Source organism: Cheilinus undulatus, linkage group 3 (assembly GCF_018320785.1).
Source record: "Cheilinus undulatus linkage group 3, ASM1832078v1, whole genome shotgun sequence".
Taxonomy (NCBI): Eukaryota; Metazoa; Chordata; class Actinopteri; order Labriformes; family Labridae; genus Cheilinus; species Cheilinus undulatus.
The window spans coordinates 10,700,706-10,714,534 of record NC_054867.1 but is presented as its reverse complement, the minus strand read 5'-3'; the positions used below and the strand labels follow the sequence as shown (position 1 = coordinate 10,714,534).

Here is a 13,829-nt window from a genome sequence, read left to right as displayed (position 1 = left end):
GTTGCAGAAATTGGCAAAACGTGGCAAAAACGGGGTAAGGTAGCAAAAAGAAGCGGCAAAGAGTTGCAAAAAAAGTGGCATCAATGGGCAAATATTGGTACAAAGTGACAGAAATGGGCAAAAGTGGCCAAAATTGACAAAAAAATGGGCAAAAGATAGCAAAATGGGTGAAAAGCAGCAAAAATGGAAAAGACAGCTTAAGCTTAAGAAGCACAGTTTGTATGTAAATACATAAAAAAGGCTTAAAATTGTGGTGGTGCCAAAAGTTTGGTGACAACTGGGCAAAAATTGAGGACTACGATAATTTTTTGGACTTTTTGCCTTTGTTGGATAGGACAGCTAAAGAAAGACAGGACTCATGGGATGGGGGGGGGGGGCATGCACCAAATGTGCCAGGACCGGGAAACGATCTCGCGGCCAGTGCATTGAGGACTTTAGCCTCAGCACATCAGCGCCCACTCCACCAACTAATCCAAACCGGAGCCCATATTCTGTGATTTTTACAGTTTTCAGCCAAAGGATTTTTCAAATCCAAAAAAATTCATACTCAATCAAAAGATTAAAGTCTAATCCTTAGAAATACAGATTTATAAACAAAATACTTTATTTCCAACTCATTCATTGAAGTTGAAATCCAAAATTTAATCTTTCATCAAAATGACTTCCATGATGTAGCCAGGAGGGTTCAGTAGAACCCTTCAGCACAGCCTAATGTCCAGAATTTAGAAGTTTTATTCCTAAATAAAAGTGTCACTAAAAAGATCCAAGATTTTTCCGAAACATTTACAACTGGCAGACACTGCCCTTGAAGACACAATACTCAAAAACAGACCAAACAGCTAAAAAGAGGTTGATTTATTTTATCACACCAGACAGAGGAGACTTAAAGATTGTTAACAAATATCTTTTATGTTTGCGTTTGGGCAGTGATTTAGGACAGAAACACTGACACAAATATCTCAGCTTCATATTTCATCTAAAATGTTTTGTTTCATCCTCTAACCTTTGCTCCAAACAGTGTAAACCAGCCTCTGCCTGTATATTTATCATACTGCAACAGCACTTCTTCAGTTTACTAGATTTAAGAACATGAAATCTTCTGGCACTTTTTCAGACCTTCAAAATCTTTACTTTCAATCCCTGCAGAATTCTAATAATTATCAAGTCGGGTCTCAGATTTCTGTACATATCAGTGCATTGGCAACTACGTGCAGAAAAGTTTAAGACTTGAAAAGTGTTCTTTCATGTCAAATAATAAGATGCATAATAAGATGCAAACCTGTAACCGCCAAAACAATTTCCTCCTAAAATCTAAAATACTGACTCACTATGTTATTTTGAGTGACATGGTACAAAAGTTTATCAATTGTCAGGATACAAGAATTTATTTTTTTGAATTTGTTATGATACTGGAAAAAAAATAAAAAGATATTGATGTAAGTGCTGATAGTATGTTGACAAAAATAGAAGTCCTTTGCTGGATTTCAGTCAACAAAACTCTAAGAGAATTCCTACACGATTGCTGAATTTGCAAAAAGAATGTTTCATTAGGTTTAGTCAATGTTTTGCTGACATTATAAACTGTGGTTGTTCTGAACTTTTTAAAAACAGTGGTTCTCAACTGGTCTTACTTTAAGTCCAACTAACTCCATGAAAAATGGTAATTTTGGATATAACTAAAAAAAATTTAGATTTATTTAAAAATGCTGCAGCGTGGATCTCAGATGGTATGAAATGTGACAGAGCAAAGAAACAGAACAGAACAAACATGTTTGAAAAGCACACAATACTTTTAGGCAAGTTTTTACTCAGACCCACAACGAGAGACCCGCTTCCCCAACCCACTATTGGGTCCCGACCCACTAGTTGAGAACCGCTGATTGAAAACTGTAGAGAAGAAGGTTAAAAAACAAACTCAAACAGCAGTAAACTACGCACTGGACATAAAATGACTGTTTTTGCCAATGAAGGAGAGCCATGCCACAGCCATCTCTTATACAAAAAAAACATCTTAATATTGAACAAAAAGGTGCATCTTTCTAGAAATCCTTCTGACAATGTTGTCAGTTACTTGGAGTATTAACCTGAATCAGGTATTTGCAGAACCAAGCACTTTAAGTTGACATAATTCAATCAAGTAGAGTTGCAGGGACTATAGTATGCTGCAGTTATTTCTGCTCTTTTTATTGCATCCAGCTAAGGAAGCTACCAGGTAAAACACTAACTTTTTCAACCTATTTATGAGCCTTTTTATGTATATTCTGGAGCATATCACAGGCAAAAACAAACAAAAAAGGAGTTCCCTTTAGTGTCAGAATTTTGCTGCTTATAGCTTAAATTTTTGGGTATTTATTGACATTAATCTTAGACTACAGAAGCCTTTAGCAGGTATGCTTTCACATATTTCATTTCCTGTAAAATCAAGCATTTAAGACCCATTTTATTTCCCATTTCTTAGCAAAAAGTGAGCTCTGTCTTATTTACCAGTTGGACTGATATACCTTATTAAGACACCATTATGACCTAAAGTGCAGCCGCCACCATCACACATTAAACACAACCTACTGCTATGAAAAGCTGCCCCTTTCATCGCGTATCCTAAGATTCACTGCTGAAAATGTGTGAGAAGTTAAAGGTTGCAGACCAAGCTGGTAGGGGTTGGTGCCACTTTTGAACTTATTTTCTCCCTCATTAGGTCATGCTACTGCATTTAAAGAGACTGGTGCTTCAGTGTTAAGTAAACACAGCATGTAAAGGGCTGGTTCGGACTGAAAAGGCTTCAGTTAAAGGTTAAAAGGCGACCAGAGGAAGTAGGCTGAAGGTTTGTTTTTAAAGGCAAATTCCAAACCATCGCTGCAGGCTGTGAGCTAGTACTACAGCGACTAGCAGGTGTGAACTACATGACTGCATAGAAACTGCATGTTGGGGATTTCAGTGAATGCAAAGAAAATTATCACTCAGGAGGAAAGTTTAGGCCTTTGTCCCTCTGAGACTCTAAAAGACAGGTGTTTTATGCACCGAAGCAACTTATATCCTGGAGTTTTTCCTTTTCTTTTCCCCATGATATTCCAGGAAAATTTACCATTTTTTAAGACAGAGATTTTATTTTACAGGACAACAAAGCAAATACTTCTATCATAATGGATGATAAGATAAATTTATCTTACTATGTCGAAAATACATGTTTTTTCATGATAACTGCACTTCTTACAATCTATGGCAGTGGTTCCTAAAGTGTGGCTCAGGGCCCCCTGGAGAGACCTTGACATGCCTTACAAAAACAAAGACCATTTTAAAATTATTTTAAGCTGCATAATTTTTTTTTTTTATCATTGTAATAAAATACGCATAAATTAATTTAAAATAAAACCGTGTCCATTAAGTGAGATTTATGCTGAAATCAAAGTAATGTTTTAAAATATCCTTAAAGTAAGTCTGCACATGCCACATGAATTTCTTCTTTTATTTTGCACATCAGTCCTGATTGGTAGCTTTCTTTTTATGCCAACTGTTCATACTTCCTTTTATCATTTATGTTTTATTGCTAGTTTAATGCTAGTAATTTCTCTTTGCAGTGCAGCAATGGTGGAATTTCCCTTTGCCGATCAATAAAGTTTTCTCTCCTCTAACTGTAAACAAAAATCTAAAAATAGTACTTCAGAAAATCTGTTTGCTCTCTTTAGCTGCACCTGAAGCAATATGCACTAATTCAAGGGGTGTTTAAAAGATGAAATCAAAGAACAAAATGTATTAACACAAGTCTGCACAGGTTTATTCTTGGCTGTATATATGCCTTAACATCTTCCAGGTACATTTGTGGTGCCCAGTCTCTAGCACTGTTGTTTTTGGAGGCTGTGGAAAGCATGGAAACCTCTGATCTAGAGCTGTGTTTCTCAACCTCTTTTTCCCTTGGGGACCCCACTACTGGTGCATAAGAAAAGCTGCGCCCCCCCAAAGACCAACCTGAAAAAAGTGATACACTGCTGTCAAAAATCAATGTCAATTTAATTGTTTTATTGATAAAACCACCAGAAACTAGGTCTACACATGCTCTTCCTAACAGAAGATCTTTGTCGTGAGTATTTACTGAGTGTTTTATCATGATTTCACGAATCCAATTTGACAACCGTCAGAACAGACAAAGCTTCAGCCACTCGTGCACTTGTAAAGACCCCCAATGGTTCCCAGACCATAAATTAGGAGTCAGTGATTCAGGAAACCAAAAATGCTCAGCTCATTGTGATTAACCAGACCAAGAGAAAAGTTAAGAGCATTTGGGTTTGCTTTTCGCTTTGTGTCCCAGCAAAATGAGATAAAACAGTCAAGATTTTACAATAATAACCAGACAGTACTTAAATGAAAAGTTGGGATTTGTGTCCACCTAGGGCTTCCATACAGTGTTTTAGCAAAGTATTTAATAATTCCCACCATGTTCACACACATTAAACAGAGTTATTTTCTCTCTATAAAGACTTTTTGATGACACAGGCACAAATATAAATGTTTTTTCATCTCATACGCACAGCCTTCGCATCTTTTGTTCTCCAAAAGGGAAGAAAATGTTAATTCTACCTGTTTGGGTTCAAAAACATTGACCAAAGCAACAAAGGCCTAAAATATCTGATTCCTCCACTTTATAGACAGTTTCCTTCACCTTCCCTGCAGCTCTTTTGTCTTTTATTTGTCGATAACTTTTTAAAGTCTTTCTTTTGAAAATCTTCTGTATTATCACCAGTGGCCCAAGTCAGACTCAGAGGAGGTGGTACATGCAGCAGCCATGAGGTCTCACTGAAAGATTGTTTTTCTTTTTTGCAGAAAGCTGATTTTAAAAATGATTAATGGAACCAGAAGAATAGTTTAAGATTAAATCAAATGCTATAAAAAGGTACAAAATGATTACAGTGAAGCAACTGCAGGTGGGAGCTGAGGTTTGTGAGTGAGAGTAAACTGAACGGGGAGGAGGGAGGTGTCGGAAGTTGAGAAATGAGGTCCAGCAGCTTGTTGACTTCATGTTTGAGACCAGATGATCTGTAGTAGAGCTCTTTGACGGCAGGACTCTGCAGAGGGGATTTATGCAATGCTGTTTGGAAACAAAGCAGAGGAGAGGAGGGGGTAAACTCAATTTTAATTCATAGAGTGGAGACTGATAAGAAAGCTGATGCACGTCAGGAAACAGAGAGGTAGAATTAACCATGAAATGATTATAGAATCAACGATAAAATGGGGGAAACAAAAATATTTAAAGGGAAAGATAAGAAATTACATTAAAATTTCTAAATCTTCAATAGCTCCAACTGTGTGTTTCTCTCTGCCTTTTGCCTTCCCAACATTAAGGTCTACATACACAGTGAATAGGTGTGAAAATGACCTCGGCAAAGTATATAGAGTTTCTGACTGACCACTTTCTTCCATGGTACAAAAAGAAGAACTGTGCCTTCTGTGGCAAAATTATCTGCATGCATGACAATGCACCATCTCATGCTGCAAAGAATACCTCTGTGTCATTGGCTGCTATGGGAATAAAAGGAGAGAAACTCATGGTGTGGCCTCCATCCTCCCCTGACCTCAACCCTACTGAGAACCTTTGGAGCATCCTCAAGCTAAAGATCTATGAGGGTGGGAGGCAGTTCACATCAAAACAGCAGCTCTGGGAGGATATTCTGACATCTTGCAAAGAAATTCAAGCAAAAACTCACAAGTTCAATGGATGCAAGAATTGTGAAGATGATATCAAAGGGTTCCTATGTTAACATGTAACTTGGCCTGTTAAGATGTTTTTGTTTGAAATAGCTTTTGATTTCAGTAAATATGACCTCCTAGTGCTGCAAATTCAAAAAATGACCATTTTCAGTTCTTTACAAACTATAAAATGTTTTGAAATTCTGTTTTGCATAATATTGTGGAACAGTGCATTTTAAGTTTTTTTAATAGCTATAATTGGGAGGTTTGTTAAAATTTGAATTATGCTCCAACAGTTGATGACTTAAAAATTATACTGACTGTCATTGCATCAACTGGGAAAATCAGAGATAAATATTATTTGCATAATAATGTGGAATGCTTGGAGAGAAAAGAACATACCTTTCTCCTTATAACCTTCACGTTAATAACACTGACACAAGAGTATGGCCTTTGCTTATTTACTTGGCACTCTTAGAAACATGCTGATAACGGGACTCAAACTTTTCTCTTGGGCAGGTGATAGTATCAATACCGGTTTTACTGCCCACCACTAATACAGATCCTGGCCAATAAAGATAACTCAGTCCGTTCTGACAGATAAAAACCCAAGGGTATACCTTTATTTTTTGACTCTAAAGAGATTTCTGCAGAATGGTGATCAGTGATGTTATGTAATTATGTTTCTTTATCATTATTGTCAGCACTGATTAAGAGCATGCTTACAAGATTACGCAGAAAACTTTGTTCTGCTCATGCAGTCATGCAGACTTCTGTAGGTGATGAAGGGAGGACAGAGAGGAAGACTGCTTCTTGATCAAAATATTGTGATCACCATCTTGACTAAAAGCTCTACTTTCAGTTTAAGTCCAGAATGACTGAACGTTAATGAGAGATCCAAAAAAGTGAAAGTAGGCTGAAATTGGTGAGTAAATATGAAATAAACAGATGGTAGGTTGTGTGTGTTTAATAGGATAGCAGAGACACATTTCCAGGCTGTGAAGAAGAAGGAACGAATCACACACGCTAATTTAAAACAGTGTCTGAATGTGTAAATGAGACCCATGAGTGCTGTGAAGGCTGAGTGTTACAACCGTTCCTATATGGAAGAAAAACTGTCAGACTTGTGTCAAATAGGATCTGAGTTTCAACAATAAAACACCCGAGTTCATTTAAAGATTCTCAGGTTCAATCTGTTAAAATATGCACGTCAGCAGCGTCCGTGTCAGGCGATAACATGAAGAATGAGGAGCAGATGTGTTAGTTTTATGACACAGATGAATGTTAAAGCGTGTCTGTGAGCGTGTTGACCACCTGTCGATCAACGAGTCTCTCATGCTAGTGGCGATGGCGGAGGGCTGTGCTGTGTCGCTCAGTCTGAAGACGCTCTCAATGACTGACAGTTCTGTGCTGGTCGTGTCCAGGCCGCAGAACGCACACCAGTCGTTGACCACCATCCCCGCCGCTATGACCTCACTGCCCCGGTTTACTGTGCCTGCCTAAAACAGGAAATCAGACCTTTATTGTGTAAGATTAACTGATCTTTCATCTGAAGAATTTCAGTCCAAAACAAACACATACACTGATTAAATAAAGCTAATTCATGCTGGAAATGTTGTTGCTGCGCTCTTTCTGGATAACTTCAGGATTCAGGATAACTCTTTTGGTCCTGAGGGAGGTTGGTCTTTGACAAAAGGATACCAGATAAAAGTACAAATAAAAAAACAAGTTCATATACAGACATACAGCTGGGCAATATAGATTAAAAAAATTAAAATCTGGCTGTTTCATACCAAACCCAATTCACAATCTAAATAAAATTTCCTCCCTGCTGAAACATGTAAGTAAGAAAGTACACCATGAAGAGTTGACGCAGTTGACCCCTACTGGCCCATCACTTACCACCAATGGGACCTGCAACAGAGACGACAGCTCATCCTGGTCCTCTATAGATGTCTTTGGGTGGACAAGGCCTCCCTGGTTACTAAACGAGCAGTAGGAGCCGACTAGGACCTGCTCTGCTACTGTCTGACGGAAAACCTCCACCTTCAGAGTGTCTGCAAGGATCTCTTCAGTTTCCTGGAAGGTGGAAAAGTGGACGTTTTAAAGGATTAAAATCTGAAGAAAAACATTTCCCATTAGCTACAGAAAAACACACTTGCAGTCAAAACTAGAACAGATGTCAGAAATGTATTCAAAAAAAGAAAAAAAAACATTGTGTTTACCTTGCTTTTTTTCTTAATTTGATGAGAGAATTATGGCTGTTTCAATACCAGAATTTAAACTTTACAGGAGTCATCAATATTGAGACTTAATGCAAAAGGAAAAACGACTGATCAAGTGTCTTCTGAGTAAAAATGCATAGACATCTCTGCTCAATAAAGGATATTTTTTTTACATCAGAGTTCCTGCGATTTTTAGTTTTTACAGCCATTCTTTTACTATGACCTTTGTTTGCATATACCTGGTCAGGCATTTTTCCTTTTGCATCGATGATCTTCATCCCCTCATCCTCGGGCAGCACCGGATTTATTATCAAACCTTTTCCATACCCTTTTTTTTTAAACCCTGTGCAGCAGTCAAGCCATTTTTATCTGTAATACTGATAACTGTTTTTAATAAGAGAGTGTGCCTGTTTGCAAAGCATCACTGATTGCCTAACAATCTGTTAGCCCAGTGCTATAGCAATTCCAGTAATGGTGTAAACAACTGTTTAAAGCTGTGTTTAAATATGACCCACTTGTTAAAAGTCCATGATGATACAAAGAAGTGAACAGTGGCATTAAATGAGGTCAGAGAAGAAGCTACAGCCTACATCCCTTGGCTCTGTCCACACACTGGCACCTCTGCTAATGCTACATTAAGTCGATGATAAATACACCTTTTCTGGCAAGTTCGTCACAATAAAAGTTCACCGTTCTTATTTTGTTCCAGTGCTTTTAATGTGACAGCCAAGACCAGGAAAATAGGTGTCATCAGTAGCAGCTTGACGCATGTAAGCAGGAGAGAAATTAAATTTAATGAAACTTTTGGTGAAGTTACAAAGAAGTGAGCAGAGAGAATTCTAAAACCATTTTTCTGTGATCTTATGCTCAGATATGAGTTTAGTATGCCATCACAGGCTTGTTTTAGGGTGTGCACACACTAGGCAATCTGTACTCTTACCGTGCTAAAGCCATTTCTTTACCCTCACCCGCCCCCCTTTTGGCGTGCCAAAAGCATCCAGGCCATCACAGCATCTACTGATGATGAATTTATAAGTCTTGATGACCCACCACAAAAACAATTAAGCATTGTTATTGAGGCTGTGAAAAATAACCCCATTTATAAAATATCTGATCTGAAACACAGTTTGTTTCACCTGACCTGGGATCAGAGTATTAACTATACAGAGTCCAGTGAGGAGAGAGATAGGAAATGGAAAAACAGCCATCAACTGCAGACCATCACATTACTAGTTAATTGCAAGTTCCAAATAAACAATAAAATTAACAAGATCTAGCTTTCTTTTTATTTCAAAGATGTCTCCTTCAACAGTAAGAATTTAGATTAATGAAAACACCATTTTTCCACTGATAAGTTACTGATAGGTATTTATTCGTCGGCTTAAGCTCACAAATTTTATTCATATAAAACTTTTTTGCAGTCTGAACACAATTAAAAGCTATTTTTCTTTCAGGTTTTCCTCTCTTCATTTATTTTGCTGATAGAAACATTAAAATATACGAACACTACATTATCTTCATCACGTCTTTTATGAATGTAGGGTGGTGTTTGTGCCTCACCCTGTCGAGGTCGGGGTGGACAAGCGCTACGTAGTCGTTACAGGCGATGACGTTACCGAGAGCAGACAGCCTCTCCTCCACTCTCTGGATCCTCACGATGTCTGGCAGACAGTTTCTGATGTGCTGCAGCTCCTGGTCTGTTGTATTGTTGGGCACCAGGAGGCCATGACGGTTCCCTGAAAACCCAATCAGAAAGACCAAACTACCTCAGTAACTGAGTAAAAATGTTCAGTTATATCTCATGTCTGCTCCATTTAGCTGGTTTTATTCTGTTCTTTGTCCATGTTGTCTATGTCATGTTTGTTGTATTTTGATGTTCCTCTTATTGTAACAGGTGTGCTGTCTTGGCCAGGTCTCCTTCAAAAAGATCTTATTTCAAGGGACTACCTGGTTAAATGATGGCTAAATAAAAAAATAAATGAGCTCATTAAATAGAGAAGTTTGGTCAACAAATTTTTGAATTATTTCTTAAAAATGAGCAAAGAAAGGGGAAGTAGCAGAATAAAGGTGTAAATGAAAAGTGTTTTTAATGATTGATGTGTTATAAAGATTTACAGCGGTCCGATGAGAGAGGAAGCAGATTTTATGAGTAAAAGTGTGAGCAGTACTCACCCACACACATCCTCCCGATGATACGACAGCCTGCTATGGAAGCATGAACCACTGGGATTGTTTCAGACAATTCTCCTTCAAACACACTGCAGAGGCAAAAACAACAACAGCCTGTCACGTCTTTAACTCTGCATTTAAATCAAATTCTGATGAACTGGACTGGCTGTTCTGTTCTGAGCCAGCTGTCAACACAGCACACCACCAAAAGACTAAAAACTGTGATAGGAAGTCTTCATGTACATGCTTTAGACTGCTGAAATCAAAAGGAAGCACTACTATTGCTGAAAAAAAATATTTCTGCCTCTGTATACATACATATATGGAAAACAAACCCTTTGTTATTGCAGTGTCTTATGCAATTAATCTAGTTTTTTAGCCTATCAGCTCCAGATGACACCCTGAGTACCTGCTGTGTTTGTGAGCCGACATTGCCTCATACCGTGCACCCAACTTTTAATTTTTACCAATGACTAAAAATACTGTCCTTGAGCCTTTGGGCAGCCTGGCCATTCATTATAGTGTTGTTACTAAACATTGTTATTGCTGACACCAGGAGTAGGTGTTGGTGGAACATAAGGCTCCTTGGCAGAGGCGCTACCGCTCACATGCTGTGTTCGATCTCGTAGCCTACTTGACTGTCCAGGAGAGGTGAACGTTTTCCAGTCACTAGTGAGTTCACGTGAATCTGTATATAGAGGCGAATATCACGGCACACAGCGGGAAGTTTGCCATGTGCCACAGCAATGCATCTCTTTAGATGCCATCATGAATCCTCCAGAAAAGCTGTAAGCAGTGGAGAGGACAAGAGAGCGGATAATTATAATGAGAAGCCCCAGTACGCCAAGAGTTAAAATTCAGAAGTAGCAGCGGCACTGCTTACCGCTGCGTACCAGCCCACTTAAAGCACAGCTCACTGTAGATTTCATTTCACTGCAACTCTACATAGGTATTCAATAACATTAATGTCAGTTCCACTACTGTTACTCCTCACAGCCATGTGAACAGGAGCAGGAAGAGAAAGACCACTCACACTAAACGTACCCCAAACTCAGATGTCTTATAGATGACTTTTGATACAAACATTTACCTGCAATGTGGCACATATTCTTCTGAAATGTTCTCACCTAGCAGAAAATCTACCTGAATTTGGTGCTTGGGGTGGGTGTTAATGGGCTAAATCAATGGTATATATGACAATAAGACAATTTGTAATAATGAAAAATTTCCAACACTTAATGTTAGGGATGCACAATATTGGATTTTTGCCACTATCCATTGTGCTGATATTTGCAGATTCATTATAGCCAATACGGACATTGTCGCTAGATAGGACGGATATTCAAAAATGTATTTCAGACCTAAAACTTCAGTTCTATGAACATATTTTAATGTAAAAGGATGAACAAAGAATCAAACTTAAAACACATTTTGAGGTCAAAAGATTGAGACTGAACAAAGAAAAAGACCTCAACTGGTGTAGATCTGTCGGTCCAGCCTCAAACTTTACAAATGTATTAGAACACATAACAAAAATTTACAGTCTATTTTTGCCAATATTCATAACCAAAATATAGATTTTAAATATGGGCAGAAATGTTGATATAATTGCCTTTTTAAGCCAATATCTGTTGATATTGATATCAGGCAGGTAATATGGTGCATCCCTAGTTATGTCAACAGTATGACACAGCACTTTAACAAATCACTTTTTTTTTTCTCACAAAGTGCTGGCCTAAGATAAAATAAACTAATTTCAAGGTCCCTAATTCAGTCCTACCTAGCAGTTAAGGAAACTCTCAAAAAACTTCACTTCAATCACTATTTATACTGCAAAAAAGAGCAAGGAGAATAATACATAATACTGGTTTTTGGGCACACACTAAGCAACAATTCTTAAAACCTAAAACCTTTTACGTTCTCTGAGTGTTCTGTGAAAGAGAGGGAGGCTATAACTTCAGAGAGAAGGTTCTAAGTGTAGGAATAACAATAAAACGATTCTGTGTCACGTTTTGTAGAGTTAAACTGGGGCACAGACTGCTGACATGAGACACATTTAAAACATTATTCTGAAAACATTTAACCGATATAGAATTTCAGAACTACATTAAAAATCATATTGAGACATTCATGAATACAAATATTGAAAACACTACAATTGAAGACAGACCTCAAATGGACATTATGTGGGATGCCTTTAAAGCCTATATTAGAGGAGTAATGATATCCTTCTCAGTGAAAAAGAAAAAAGAATTAGACAGAGAGATTGACCAAGTGGGAAAATCCATGGAATTTCTCCGGAATGTTCATAAAAAGACTAATTGCACCAATGATTTAGAGAAATTGCAAAAACTGCAGCTAGAATATGACAGTCTGTTACTTAAAAAAGTTCAGGATATTAAACAGAACACAAATAAACTTAACTCGGTGTCTTGAGTCATACTGCTGACACACCTTCACCTTACATAAAGTCAGCAGCACAGATTACACTGAGATCACATCAGACAGACCATGAGGCTAATTTAGCCTCCATGCTACATTAAGCCACTCTATCAGACACACACAAATGCCTACAGGGTATGATACCGTGTTAGATAAAGGTAAAACTCACCTGTAGAAGTTTTCTGATCCACCGATTGCCACCAGGCAGAATGTGTTGGTGAGTTTAGCGAAGCAGCCGATGTCGTTGTTTTTCTCAAATGAAGCTCTCACAGCCATGGTGAAGAAGAAGGGGGTTAACTTCAGATCCTGAAACTACAAGAAGGGTTTAAATCGTATATTTCCCGCGGTAGTTACCTACGAGTACTCCAGGTCATGTGGTTAGTTAATGTATCAAAAAAGAGGACTACAACACCTGTGACACTTTAGCAGGGCCAACAAGGCTAACAGGCTAGCTAGCTACTTCTGAAACTTCATCTTCAGAGAGATAAAACTCGGGATATTAACGTCAGATCATCACATGCCGCTCAAACTTAACGCGAAGTCACATTTGTTTAAAACATCCTGTGTTATTTCGCAAAAAAAAAGAAAACGGATAAAGTTACCTGAATTAGGCTCGTAGCAGCACAGCATGCGGGGTGATCCCCTGAAACCACACGTGTCTACTTCCGCTTCGAGGTCAACGTGGTGACGTAAGACGTAGAGTACGGTATAAAAACAATCCGGTTTCACTGAAAGCTTGGCTTGTTTTGTTAAAATTTTGTATAACAAACAAAATAAGAGAAATGCATTAAAAAATACGATATAATTTCATCCAAGAAAAATAAATATTTCAAAAATTATTGATGTTGATAAATTACAAAAATGTTTTAATGTATTCTGAATGTGAAGGTAAAACGTATTCTACTGTCAACATCTTTAGTTGATTAGCAAATTTTCACATCCTGGAGGATAAAGTCTGCAACACAACTCATCATTTCCAATTGTTTTTGTTGAACTAAAATGATGTTTTGAGTCTCTTGACTCAGCTTCTAACAGCAAAGTCAACTCTTTCAATTTAATCAGAACTTTTCTGTGACTTATTCTTTGTTTTTTTTTCAATCTCTCTTTATATTTGTTGTACCTTCCTAATGCTAAATTGTTTATATATCTGTTTTGTATTATTCATTTATTTTTCATGAATTCTTTATAAGTTAATCATTTTTTAACCTTGTTAACTAATTTGTACTGGTACAGCTGACTATACTTGGTGCATTGAAATTGTTCAGTAAAGTTAACTAAAGGATTCAGTTTCAATTGCAATTTATTAAAGTCACT

At 37.6% G+C, this 13,829-nt stretch overlaps 1 protein-coding gene across 1 annotated transcript; it reads right to left on the bottom strand.

Moving 5' to 3' along the window:
- Positions 1–3,748: 3,748 nt before the first annotated feature.
- eif6 (eukaryotic translation initiation factor 6) lies at positions 3,749–13,201 on the bottom strand. The gene is made up of 7 exons (XM_041782702.1): positions 13,118–13,201; positions 12,685–12,827; positions 10,077–10,162; positions 9,465–9,640; positions 7,582–7,758; positions 6,994–7,178; positions 3,749–5,080 (listed from the first exon to the last, which is right to left on the bottom strand). Exons 2-7 carry the CDS (start codon positions 12,789–12,791, stop codon positions 5,071–5,073), a joined length of 741 nt encoding a protein of 246 aa, XP_041638636.1. The 5' UTR covers positions 12,792–12,827; positions 13,118–13,201; the 3' UTR covers positions 3,749–5,070.
- Positions 13,202–13,829: the final 628 nt, after the last annotated feature.

Excerpts from the sequence above, each read along its gene's own strand:
- eif6 (XM_041782702.1), bottom strand. The coding sequence starts at position 12,791 with ATGGCTGTGAGAGCTTCATTTGAGAAAAACAACGACATCGGCTGCTTC. Across the intron at positions 10,163-12,684 it reads GGATCAGAAAACTTCTACAG|TGTGTTTGAAGGAGAATTGT; the intron begins GTGAGTTTTACC and ends TTGCCTCTGCAG. Across the intron at positions 9,641-10,076 it reads CATCGGGAGGATGTGTGTGG|GGAACCGTCATGGCCTCCTG; the intron begins GTGAGTACTGCT and ends TTGGGTTTTCAG.